Raw genomic sequence first — 13,896 nt, forward strand, 5'->3', positions numbered from 1 at the left:
AATGCTGAGGTGTCAACTGCCCTTAATCCGCTGATGCTTGGCATCTCTGCAAGACATGCATTATTTAAATAGGCATAATGTATGAAATACAGAGTATACACTACAGAATATAATTGACTGTATAAAAGAACATTTTAGCAGCAAATGATTACACAAGTACTAAAGCATTAGTAGTTTATTTGCATTCCCTCTATTAAGTACACTTTCATTGCTACTCATACTGCAAAGCTAATTTTTTTAATGTATTTTCTTCCTTGGAACAAGCGCATGTTATCCTAACAGTGAATCATAGCCCCCCCCCCCCAGTACTGAGATTAATTAGGGTGTTCTACGCCACAGTTACATGGTTACAAAGGGAAAAGGCTAGAGGCCAAGCATCTTTAGAACTCTACATAACACTGAGGTAACATATAATATACTCAGTATGCACAGTATGGGGTTATCATTGTGATACTTGGTACAACTGGGAAAGGGCCTTTGAAGCATGAAATTGTTTGGAGCACTGCTGCACACTCATACAGGGGGAATGTGTAAGGGAGTGCTTATAAACTGTACTGACATAAAGGGCATGCATTTAGGATATACTATGCCCTAGTGCCCTATGATCTCTGTGACCAATGTGTAGTGTTAAGTGAAAGGAGGGACGTGTATTCATACGGTAGGCAGATACATGGTCAAGTTTATGTTATGCCTAAAATGTGGTCAGTATAACCAATAAAATGTGCTTAAAACTGATTTTCATATGGCCAAAATCTGAGTGACTGACATACTCTAAGTTATCTTATATCACATTATGGCTTATGGGCCAAGAAGGTCTGTTTTGGTGGGAAGTGCCAGTGATGGATCCATTAAGTCCACCCGCCTGTCTCCCAAAACAGCCTCCAGGAGAGTGTGAGACAATAAAGATAATTAATGCTACCCTACTAGCTAAAGCACAGCCTGGCGGGGTGTCTAGGAGTGAGTAGCTGATATAAGACTCCCCCTTTGCCCATTGCAGTGGCCATAACTGAGCCAAGCAGGGACAGCAGTGATTACACAGGGGGGCTTACCTCCCCCTAGCCCCCACCCTGCCTCCAGCCCTTACTGTGCAGTGTGTAGCTTATCGAGATTAGATACACTCAGGATAAAATCTGTTGCTTGCTCAAACCTTCTCACTTAACCTGTAAAAGTTTCTTATTTTCACAGTTTCTTTTCCATGTCTAAAGTGGCTGACAAACAGGAATATTAAGCAATTCAATGTCATAGCAGCAATTAAGACACACAAGTGACAGAAAATAGTCATTACTAAAGCAAATTTATGAACAGCCTTGACAATAAAATGATAGGAACCCTACCAAATTGCTGTGAACCTACAGAGCCCATGCACAGTCTGAGAATGCCTTGAGCTCCCCCATGTGGAAATGATGTGTCATTACATTTACCTTTTCATTCCTGATAGTGTTTCTATATTGTGACATACGCATCAGTGCCTGACAGAGATTATACAACACTCATATCAAACTATGAAAATTGTAAAATACTTACATTATCAGATGTATAAGGATATATTGCTCAGAAACAAAATCTATCAATTTCTAAATGGAAGAAATTTCTAGAATTTGAATCAGAAAATGTATTTATGGACTGGGACTAGCATATATTGACCAGAAGTTTTTGTGATTCTGCTAAAAGCTCATTTTTGCTTTCCCCTTAGGTTTACTTGTTATTAAAGGGATAAAGAACATACATATAAACATATATATACACAGCTATATGGCTCCAGCACAGAAATACTTTCCTAATGAAAATGAATAATGTACCCCCTGCAGAGAAATATATTATCAGAATTCATCACAGAGAATATTCTACCACATTTGTCTCCTTTTTGTGCATCCATTTTCCCATATGATTTAACTGGAGTTCATAAATTGCTGGGAACAGCTGGACTGAGCCCTAGTGAACAGAAGAATTCTGCAGGCATCACATAATGTAAGGAGCCATATGATTCAGCAGAGATTTGGGATTTTCACTTGTCAATATTATTGGAAAATGTATAGATTCACCCAGACCTCTGTCTTGAGTTACAAATTAGGGGCAGGCATATCCTTCTAAAGGCCGTACCCCAGAAGCATATTAGGATGCAAGTAGAATTGATTAATACAGACAGGGGGTTATTAAAATAGATAAATACAAAGTATAACAATAAATAAATACAAAGTACAGTTGCAATAAGTTAAGAGTCAAAGATACTAGAGGATGGAGGTCCCTGTAGAGCTTAAAATCTCTCTCTCTCTCATATATATAGATATATATATGTATATGGCTTTGTGTAGCTTAGTAACCATCAAGTACAAGGTACAGTGTTATTTTAACAAAGAAAAAGAAAATCATCTTTAAAAACTATGTGCAGACCCAATGTATTGGAAGCGCATGAAAAGTAAAAAATAAAAATACAAAATAGTGCAATATGTTTCAAAAGTTAATGAAACAAATGAAAGAGTTATGCATATAACTCCAAATAATAACAAAGTGCACATAAAATATACAAATGGCAGAGTGGTGTAGTTGCACACTCACCAGATGGTAGTTAAGATAAGCAGAGGTAAGTGAAATCCACTGTTGATAGAGGTAGGTTCAAGGTCTCCATTCAGTTTGGGAAAGCAAAAGATAAAAACAGAATATAGTGTAATACCCTTTATTAAAAATAGTCCTGCTGCAGTACAGGCTACTTACAGTATCTGGATAAGAACAAAATGTATCACAAACAGCTCAGAGCATAACTCTTTCATTTGTCTCATTAACTTTTGAAACATATTGCACTATTTTGTATTTTTATTTTTCATGCACTTCCAACACATTGGGTCTGCACATGTTTTAATACACATCCAAGAGGGGTATTTTCTTTGGAGGAAGCAGCAGGAGATTTGAGCACTACGTTTATTGTCTACATTAAAGACTGAAAGTAATTAAGCACGAGGACACCTATAGCGCCGAGTATCACTTACAAACTTATCTTTAAAAACTAGAATTATTTGCTTAAAATGGACTCTTTCCATATAACTCATCCCATAACTATATATTTAAGGCAGCACACTTCTGTTGTAGTTGTATAATGCAATGGCAAGTACATGTTCTTGACATTAAATGTCCCCTTTAATTTTCACATGGGCTGTATTATGTTAGAGAAATGTCTCTCAAGTAGCAATTTTGTTCGGGTCAAAAAATCTCTAATACAGATACTAAAGTTTATGCATCAAACATTTTTCTACACTAATGTTTTTATACTAGAGTTTCCTGTATCCAGTAATTCATTTTAACCAAATCCATGCAAAATATTTAATTTTATAAATACAGATTTTTTTTTTATACATTCTGGATTCTTCTTCTATGTAAAGCACGCAGTGAAAATGAACAGCAGATTAAATTCCTTGGAAAACTGTTTTACTGCGAGTAGATTGTCCTGATGAGGCCTCCCCTCCCAAAACACTCCAGTGTGACCCTTTAACAACCAAATGCCCTACCTGTTCCCAAAATGCAAACTAGCGCAGCTGGGTTGGAGCTCTTCTCTCACAGAGCTAAACTACATGGAAGATTTTGTTGGATGGTGTTGGTTGGACAGATTTCACCCTACAAGTCAGATGTAGCCAACTAATGAGGCTAACTACAAACTGGCCACTAGGTGGCACTACACACCATTATATAGAATGGACCCAATCGCTCTGCCCTATGCTGGCAATGTAATACAGCTGAAGGAACTCACACCCACATATGGCTCATGTGTCCGTCTACATCTACAACAATATTGGACAGAAGTTTTGGAAACTATGAATAAAATCACACATTTCTCTATTGAAAGACAAAAACGCTCTTAATCGTATTACCCATAGGCACTACGGGTTTCCAACCTGGAAAGCATTTTTTTTAAGTTCCTAAACTGCGCAGAAATATATAAATAATTCTGAGGTAATATTGGGAGGTGAGGTTGCTGTAGACACGAGGGACAGCCAACACAAACGAAACCGCTTATTTTTTAGTCTCTAACAAAACTAGTAGGTAGGAGCAATAGCGCAACTTCCGCCATTCCTGCCAGTCTGCCCACAGAGCGGCTACGTGATACGTCACTACGCATGCGTGTAGTTAGGTGCTACAGTCTCGCGAGATGAGACTTGCGGCGTCGGGATTTTCAGTAGAACCGGAGGTAAGGATACGCAGGGATACGCAGGGGACAGCTTTGCGGGAGGTGTAAGTAGGGTTCTGAGAGAATGGGGGTGACTAGCGGGACTGTTGGGTAGGGCTGCCCTTACTCGGATGAGCCGGGCCCCTTGCTGTGAGGGAGCTGCCGGCTGCGGAAGGGAGGGCAGGGGGTGCCTACAGGTTCTTTCCCTGCTGCACAGCTTTATCTGCTGCTCGTTTTGTCACAGAAAACTCCCACACTGCCTGTCCTGTCCCCTTAATTATTGTGCTTCATCCGGATACTGAATGGAATGCTGCTAAGGCTTCTGGGAGCATCAGCCCTTTCATTTGGGAACAAGCCCGACCCCTGCTTTCATCATACAAAAGACAGTATAAAAGAGATTTAGCTCTAATGGGGAGATTCAATCACTTCAGGTTTCCCAGTAGCAGCTCAATAGGCCAAGGGGTGTATTTAGTAACACCGCCAACATCACTGGTGATGTTTCCCATAGCAACCAATAAGATAAAGATCTGATTGGTTGCTATGGGAAACATTACCAGTGATGTTGGTCTCCAGTGTTTTTTTGTAGGTGACCATTGAAATCTAATTGCTGATTGGTTGCTATGGGCAACATTACCAGTTATGTTTGTCTCCAATGTTAATAAATACACCCTGATTGTACCAGCAGTTACAGAACTGGACCCCTTAAACCACGTTTTTCATGCTCATCTTTTTATTTTTCTATTCTAACAGCGTCCGGTCAGAGAACGAAAATGGAAAACGCCGCTGTATTACTGGAGTCCAAGTCGCTACCAATGAACCTTTTGAATGAAATGTACCAGCTGCGATTACTTGGCCACCTCTGTGACGTAACTGTGAGAGTGGAGCACCATGGGTCCAAAATGGAGTTTAGCGCCCACAAATCAGTATTAGCGGCATCCAGCAAATATTTTAAGGAGGTATTTATTAACAGTAACATCCTGGATTGCCCGAACGCTTACATACACCTAAACGAAATACCGTCGGTGGATTTTGCGTCTTTCCTTGATTTTGTATACACTGCCAGGGTTGAGGTGGAAGAAGACAGGGTGCAGCGAATGATCGATGTGGCAGAAAAACTGAGGTGTCCAGAATTGGCCGAAACCTGTTTCCAGCTGAAAAAGCAGATGCTTGAGTCTGTGTGGTTAGATCTTCAGAATATCTCTGAGGTTCAAGAAGCTGACGAAGACATTGACACACTGCAGCTAAACCCCCTAACTGGCCTTCAGTCACCAATGGCAGAACCCACACAGATCACAGATCCCACTCCTCTGTTTACTGACAGCACCGTAGGGCAAAATATGGATCAGGCGTGTGTGGATACGGCTTTTATAGCAACTGAAGAAAATACAGAAAAGAAAAAAGAGGCCCTGAAAAAGCCACAAGCCAAACCCAAAAGATCCACAGGGCGGGTATCTGGAAAAAAAGCCGTCGTAGAGATCCCTAAAAAGAAATATACAAGGAAGCTCCGTGAGCAGCAGAATATCGCTCAGACTCGGCCAATAGAGAACGGCAATGATGGCGTGCAGGTCCCAAGCAATATGCAGACAGCAGATGAGCAGAGTGAAGATAGTGTCAAAGCCGAGGATGACAGTCATTGTGAAGACAGCGAGAGCTATAAAAATGGCGACCAGGATAATAATGACCAAAGTGCAAACATGGTTTCCTGTCCTGTCTGCGGGAAAAGCTTTGCAGATGAAAAAAGTTTCCTGAAACACTCGAAGCAGGAACACCTGGATTCGGAGATTGTGTTTCGGTGCGACATTTGCAGCCAGACATTTGCCAATAGGTGCAATCTAAAGAGTCACCAGCGCCACGTTCATAGCAACGAGAGACGCTTTCCTTGCGAACTGTGCGGCAAAAAGTTTAAAAGGAAAAAGGATATTAAGAGGCATATAATCCAGGTCCACGAGGGCGGGCGGGAGAGACATTTCTGCAAGTTGTGCGGGAAAGGTTTAAGCTCAAAAACATCCTTGAGTCTCCATGAGAGAACGCATACGGGTGACAAACCTTTCAGCTGCCCTCACTGTCAAGCCAAATTTTCTCAGACATCTGCCCTTAAAACTCATTTAAGGTAGGAACAGACATCATAACTGCAGTGCAATCTGGGAAAAGCAAGAATCCTTGTTTTCTTTAGTCACAAGTATTGCTAGCAGTGAGATTCTGCCTTCCCAGGCACATTTGCCTTTTGATAGGGACACCCAGGGTCGGACTGGGCTGCGGGACACTGGGGATAAAACAGGTGGGCAACATAGACCCAGGCCCACTGCTCGCTCTGAACTTTTGGGGCTCAACCTCCACCCCAATAGCAACTGCAAGGAGAAAGTAAAAGGTATGCGGTGCATGGGGGATGAAGGATGGCGGGCATGCTTGAGAAGCGGAGGAGTTAGCAGTTGGGGTGGGGGGCCCCTGAAGTGGCAGCCCCAGTGGTCCATAGACATCCCAGTTTGGCACTGGGAATGTCATGCTGCCCAGGTATGTTTACTGGTTATAGTTATAAAACCTAGTCCATTGGTAAACTATTCTTTCCATAAACATACCAATAAATAAGGCATGATTTATATTTTCCCTTTAAAAGGAATGATACTTCTCAAGATATGCTTTTATAAATTGAAAGTATGTGCAGCTTCACTAACTTAAATGACTTGAAAATTCAATAACAAACCTTATAAGGACAAAAGTTTTAATTTTTCTTTTTATATTTTAAATTGTGGTTGGATAGTGCTGTGAAGGCAGTGTGACAGTCGCACAAAGATTCCTAACTGCAAATCTCACATACGTGTTTGATATCTTCTAGAGCAGTGCTGTCCAACATCTGTTGTACCGAGGGCCGGAATTTTTCCGACCTACGTGGTGGAGGGCCGATAATGGAAGCCAGTTTTGACCACTCCCCTTTTTGAAACTGCACCCACTTGAAACCACACCCATGTTATCACATGACCATACCCATATTAATGGTTGTAGTACAGCAAAAACCTGCCATACTCTGCCTGCCCTACCCTGCCTGTGTGTGCCATACTCTGCCTTCCCTACCCTGCCTGCGTACTTTCACTGTGTTCACTGTGTTTGCCATTCTTGGTTGGTTTGTGCCATACTTGGCCTGTGTGTGCCATACTCTGCCTTCCCTACTCTGCCTGTGTGTGCCATACTCTGCTTGCCCTATGATGCCTGTGTGTATGGCACACACAGGCAGCCTACAGTGACGCAATGCTGGCACTGTTCCTACAGTCTGCACAATAACTATATATTAAAAAACTTTTTAATTGCAGTACCACCTCAGTATATGTTCTTTTTGTAGTGTGCAGGGATTATTTGTGAGTGTCTACTGCTCCTGAGGTGTGAACAGGGGAATAATGTGTTCACACCCTGAGCCTGAGGTGTGAACACTGCAGGGGGTGAACAATGCAGAGATTAAAAGGTGTGAACAACACAGGGAATTACATATTTAAACAATACAGCCCGCGGGCCGCCAGTTGGACAGCACTGTTCTCGAGTAACATTTAGAGTACTTGCCTTCATAAGGGTACTGATTCCTTGCAGACTGTTTAAATAAATGGAGGTGACTAAAATGTTTTGGTTGTAAGGGGTTGCACCTTTAAATTAACTTTCAGTGTGTTATAGAAATTGCCATTCTAAGACAATTTGCAATTGGTCTTCATTTTTAATGGGTTTTTAGTTATTTAGCTTTTTGTTCAGCAGCTCTCCTGTTAGGTATTTCAACAGCTATATAGTTGCTAGGGTTTTACTTACAATAGCAACGAGGCAGTAGTTTGAATAAGAGGCAGTAGTATGAATAGAAGAGTAAAAGTAAAATTGTAGCTGCACAAAGCAAACGTTTTTGGCTCTCAGTCAGTGACCCCCATTTGAAAGCTGGAAAGAGTCAGAAGAAGAAAGCAAATAATTCAAAAACTATAAAAATAATGAAAATTAAGTTGCTAGGAGTAGGGCATTTTATAACATAATAAAGTTAACCCAACCAATGCCATAGATCCTAGGGTTCTAGGTTCCTCTTTCATCTGTGCTGTGTGCATTTATTGGTATTACGCACCATGGAAGATCAAAAGCACAACATGGGGTAAATGTATGTGGTTTTTAGGGTGATGACACAATGGCCCCACTAGTAGTAGCTACTTGTTGTGGCTACTAGCATTCACAATGCAGATCATTTACTGATAATTGTCACTACGTGTGTTTAGCAGAGGCAATTCTCATTATTTTCTATGGCTGGGTATTTTCTGGAGTTTAGTAGCCATGAAAAAGTAGCTGCTACTAGTTGCTCAGTGTGTCTTCACCCTTACAATGGCATTATTTTTCCACCAATTTGCCATCGTTATTTGCCATCATGTCAATATTTTCAAGGTTTGTCAGATCCTTTCAGTCTGTGAAGCTGCCATTGGAATTAAGTGTAGAATATGGCACACAGAGAACATGCAGATTATCTGTATACTGGTGAACAAAGCCTTGTGTTTGTTTATTGTTTCTATTCAGGACTCATACTGGAGAGAAGCCGTTTGTTTGCGATGAATGTGATGCAAGATTCACTCAGAACCACATGCTCATCTACCACAAAAGGTGCCACACAGGTAAGGTACTGCCAGATATAAAAACTGGCTATGGGATTCAAGCCAGGTCCAGATCAGGTTTAATTGCCTGCAGGATTTTGTTGCAATCAAGACTGTGTTTCCCTTAAACTGAGAAGGTGCCAGTATGGTGTAGATCTCTAAAGGTGGGCTAAATAAATTACTTTTCATGTATTTTTATTATTATAATCTGCAGATGAATTGCACCCTGCACGTTTGTTCAGCTGAAATTCAAGACTCCCCTCTATAGGGTAAATGAATTCATAGTAGCAGTGTCTGGTTGCACAAACATCTTGAGGTCTGTCGTTAGGCTAAAGTCACACAGGGCTGCTGGGTTTGCCTTGGGGTGTACTGTGGCTTCCTGTTATTGTCAGTAAGTAGCTTTTGCCTCATGGTTAACTTAAAGAAGGCTAGAAATGCTGTACATTATGTTTTGGGCTTCTGTACCAGCCCAAGGCAACCACAGCCCTATAGCAGGGACTAACTGTGCCCCCAGTAGCCCCCCATCTTCTTTCTGCGGATTCCCTGCACATACTCTGTGCTGCTGTCACTTACCTGAGCTTAGGGGCCCACTCACACTATACTGTATATATATAGAATATAAATGTCACAAAATACTGTATATATATAGAATATAAATGTCACAATATAAGGCTAATTTAAACAGATAATAACAACATGGCAGATCAGAAACCAGTGCAATTAGCATCAGAATGTAACAATCAGCGCTGTAGTATCATCTTATATGACAGGCCAACTTTGTTTTCTGCTTGATGATTTGTGAGGACTCCTAAGCTCAGCTTTTCAACTGCTGCCCAGAGCCCACTGAGCATATGCAAGAAGGGGAGCCCCTGTGCACAAATCTGAAAGCCTGGATCATTATTGAAATTCTGAGACTTTAGGCTGGTGCGGTAAGCTCAGTATGTAAAACTTGGCATTTCTACCTATGTTTTGTTTTTAGGGTTTAGCTCTCTGTTAAGCACTTACTGCCCACAAATGCAAAAGTCCCCGTTCTCTCACAGTATTTAATGGTATGAGCCATAAGCCACAAGACAGTCCATGGCCTGGAATGGGATACCATTAATGGTGATTTTCCTCCAATGAAATGCTAGATTCTTTCTAGTGAAAAAACCTCCATCAACCCAAAATCCTAGTTGCTTGGTTCCTTAAACACAGCTTTTTAGTGCTGAATGTTTGTCTTTTTTCTTTGTGTTGCAGGAGAAAAGCCTTTCATGTGTGAAACCTGTGGGAAGAGTTTTGCGTCCAAAGAATATTTGAAGCATCACAATCGCATCCACACCGGCTCCAAACCTTTTAAATGTGATTTCTGCTGCAGAACATTTGCACAAAGGAATTCCCTTTACCAGCACATAAAGGTTCACACAGGTAACAACACACAAACCTCTCCTTCCTTTTTCTACAGTGGGATATTATTATCCTCGTGGGTGTGGGGCTCTGGGCAAGACACGGAGCTTTGAGAACTGGGCACCAAGGCAGATTTATCAATATTAGTTGGTTAGTGAACATATCTGGTAACTACTATTCCTATGTCTGTTTTGGGTAGCTCACACTTGGACTTTTTTACTTCCTTCCACGTAACCAAAAGTCATGTGATGTTAAGGATTTGGTTTGGCATGCTGAAAAGGCAGAATCTTCACCGAATCCTGAATCAAATCCTGGATTCGGTGCATCCCTTTTATGGTTAGTTAATGAAGGCCTTATACTTCCTGTTCCTCAGGCACCAAAACATTGATTGTAAGTTCTTACTTTCTCCAGTGTCTCAGCTCCACAGTGACAGACGACAGTAAGCACGCCGCAATACTATTAGAGTATTAAGGGGGTTATTATGTTGTAGAGATTGATATTCTGAGACAATTTGCAATTGGCCTTCAGCTCTCCAGTTTGGTATTTCAGTAGCTATCTGGTTGCTGGGGTCTTTAACCTAGCAAGCAGGCAGTGGTTTAAATGAGAAGCTGGAATATGAAAGTAGAGGGACTGAACAGAAAGATAAGTAATAAAAAGTAACAATAAAATCAAAGCCTCACAGAGCAATGATCTTTTGGCTGCTGGGTCAGGGAACTACATTTGAAAGATATAGTGAAGAATCTCCCCTTTAAGCTACACCTTTCTAATAGACGAGTATCAATATATAGTCAATACACAGACTGTCACTAGATACTAAAAGGCTATTATATGCCAAATACAATGGCAGATCCCACCCATAAGTATAAATGCTATGTCATGTTTCAGAATCATATGCAGGTTAGCTGGCTTGTCATATAGAGACTTGGAAGCTCCACTGGGGCAGGGCCTGATGTGAGTGTTGTATAATCTCAGTAAAGTGCTGCACAATATGACAGTGCTATATTAATAAAGGATATGAGTAATAACATTGCTTTGTCCAAATACTATTTATCTGTGTTTGGCAGGAGATGCTCTCAAACATCCCTGTGTGTTTAATAGACAAATACGTTGCAAATAAATGGAAGAATGTTTTCCTGATGCCATTTCATATTCAGGTTTGGGCAGGTCTCTCACACCTACAGTAAGATTTGCCATTTTTGCTTTTAGGAGAGCGGCCATATTGTTGTGATCAGTGTGGAAAGCAATTTACCCAACTGAACGCGTTGCAGCGCCACCATCGTATCCACACTGGAGAAAAGCCATTCATGTGCAGTGCGTGCCAGCGCACCTTTACCGACCAATCAACTCTGCGGAGGCACACTTCTGTAAGAGCCCTATGCATTACTCATACATGCACTTCATTCTGCTTTTCTTTTTTTCTGCTAAAGAAACCTCCAACTTGCAGCTCAGCAGTAAAGTGAGACTGAAATTTATCAGAGCACACGTCACATGGCTGTGGCACCCTGGGATATGAAGAATATGGCTAGCCCCATGGGAAATTTCTAAATTAAATATTACATAAAGCAGGATTCTGCTGGAGGCTGATGCGTTTTAAAAAAAATATATGTTTTACCATGAACGTCCCTTTTACCCTTTAATCACCTAGCCAGCACATATACTGCGGTAGCAGGAAGAGTAAGGAGTAAGAGATTGCCAGCCCACACTCAAAACTATACAGAAGAAAACACATGTACAATTGGTAGGATTATGTAGACCCTATGCCCAGCTACTTCTCTGCCACTGTGCAAACAGTAATGGAAAACACACTGGGCCTGTATCTGTGTGTATTTGTGCAGTGCAGGCTGCAATATATTCTTCTCTTACAAAGGGAAATATGTCCATTTGGTGTGAGCGCAGCTACCTCTTTGGACTTCATATAATCCCAATGAACTGTAATGTCATATTCACAGAAAATGTGGCCCTTTTAGATATTAATTGGGACCACCAGATCTTTAGCTGTTATCAGCAGCCCAATTGACTCAAGGATACACTGCTTTTTTAGGAGTCGCCAGGTAGCTGTATGTAGTGAATACAGTAAGGGAAAGGGCATGGACACCTGCACAAAGTGATACTGACATGTTCCTATGCCACTCCCAAACCGCACACCTTCAGGCTAATCGGCTCACAGGGATGTTATGACTGTGGCACACTGTTTAATTGCACTGTGTGCCATTAGTCTCATATATATATAATAATTAGTCTCATTGCACAGTTGGAGTAATACTTACATTTTATTCTAGACTTTTCCCCCCACTTCTTGCTTGATTGAGGGATATGAAGTTCCAGAAACTTTCTCTAATTGTGCATAAGCCCAATACACAGGCATGAGATCTGTTATCCATAAAGCTCTGAATTACAGGAAGGCCATCTCCCTTAGACTCCATTTTAATTGAATAACTTTAATTTTTAAAAATGATTTCATTTTTCTCTGTAATATTAAACCAGTGCCTTGTACTTGATACTCCTTAAGGTATAATTAATCCTTATTTAGGCAAAACAGTCCTATTGGATTTATTTCATGTTGAAATTATTTTTTAGTAGACTTAAGGTATGGAGATCCAAATTACGGAAAGATCCCTTATCTGGAAAACCCCAGGTCCTGAGCATTCTGGATAACAGATTCTTGTACAAACTTAATACTGCTCTGTCGGGTAATAGAAGTTTTTATTTAATGGGCACTGATATAACTTCTTTATTACTATACAGTTTATACAAGCAGCCCAGTCTGTTTTGTTCTAGGAAACACTTTAATCACTTAGTGCTACAGCTACCAAAATCTAGCAAAAGTCAGCTTGGGCAGGCTGGAGAGTAGCACTACATTACTGTATAACTAAGCAAGCGTGCTTCCGTTTCTGGGTACATGTGATTGACATGTTGCCTGTTTGTTTCAGATCCATGACAAAAACACGCCATGGAAGTCATTCCTCGTAGTTCTGGACCCTGCCTCTAAAGATGAAGGACAGAAATCTGAGGAGGGTCGAGAGGACCTGCCTAACCCTGGAGCAGACAAATTAACTTACCCAGAAAATGGCCATTATCAGAATTTGACTGTGGTCCCTGGAACAGTGGATTTGTTGCCTGAAAACAGCACTACCTCTCTCATTGGCTGCAAGCCGGACTGCGCGGTCATACCTCAAGAAGTGTTCATCGCCACCACTTTAAACCACCTGACCGTCCTTCATGCACAGGGAGAAGCCATTCAGGCTGTTGTAAATCTCGAGTAGTTCTACTGCGCTCTTAGCACCATTCCAAATAACTCATACATTAAATTCCCCAGATCCAAGTTCTTCTTGCGATAAAATGGAATCAAATAATTATTTCCAGACTGGTTTTGATTTTTTTTTTTTTTTTTTATGAATTACGTGCAAAAATAAATTTCAGTTCCAGTCTTAATTTGAAAATTATTTTTAGCATTAAACACTAGGGAAGATTTCTAAAATGCTGTTTTAAAGGAGAACTAAAGCCTAACTAAAGAAGTAGGCTAGAAATCCTGCACATTGTTTTGGGCTTCTGTGGGAATCTGTGTTTCCAGAGATGCCCCAGTAGCCCCCAATCTTTTCTGCTGATTCCCTGCCCATACTCTGTGCTGCTGTCACTTACCTGAGCTTAGGGACCCACTCACAATATACTGTATATATAGAATATAAATGTCACAGTATAACCTGACCTTAGGGACCCACTCACTATATACTGTATATATAGAATATAAATGTCACAGTA

The 13,896-nt window shown here is 41.0% G+C and overlaps 1 protein-coding gene across 4 annotated transcripts; it reads left to right on the forward strand.

The window, feature by feature from the left end:
* The first annotated feature begins 4,070 nt into the window (after positions 1-4,070).
* Positions 4,071-13,569, forward strand: gzf1 (GDNF inducible zinc finger protein 1). Of its 4 annotated transcripts, none has more exons than XM_012963102.2 (6): positions 4,071-4,177; positions 4,907-6,266; positions 8,681-8,775; positions 9,991-10,158; positions 11,344-11,501; positions 13,068-13,569. In XM_012963102.2, the coding sequence occupies exons 2-6, from the start codon at positions 4,927-4,929 to the stop codon at positions 13,398-13,400; spliced, it is 2,094 nt and encodes a 697-aa protein (XP_012818556.1). In that variant the 5' UTR covers positions 4,071-4,177; positions 4,907-4,926; the 3' UTR covers positions 13,401-13,569.
* Positions 13,570-13,896: the final 327 nt, after the last annotated feature.

This window comes from Xenopus tropicalis, chromosome 5 (genome assembly GCF_000004195.4).
Source record: "Xenopus tropicalis strain Nigerian chromosome 5, UCB_Xtro_10.0, whole genome shotgun sequence".
Lineage (NCBI taxonomy): Eukaryota > Metazoa > Chordata > Amphibia > Anura > Pipidae > Xenopus > Xenopus tropicalis.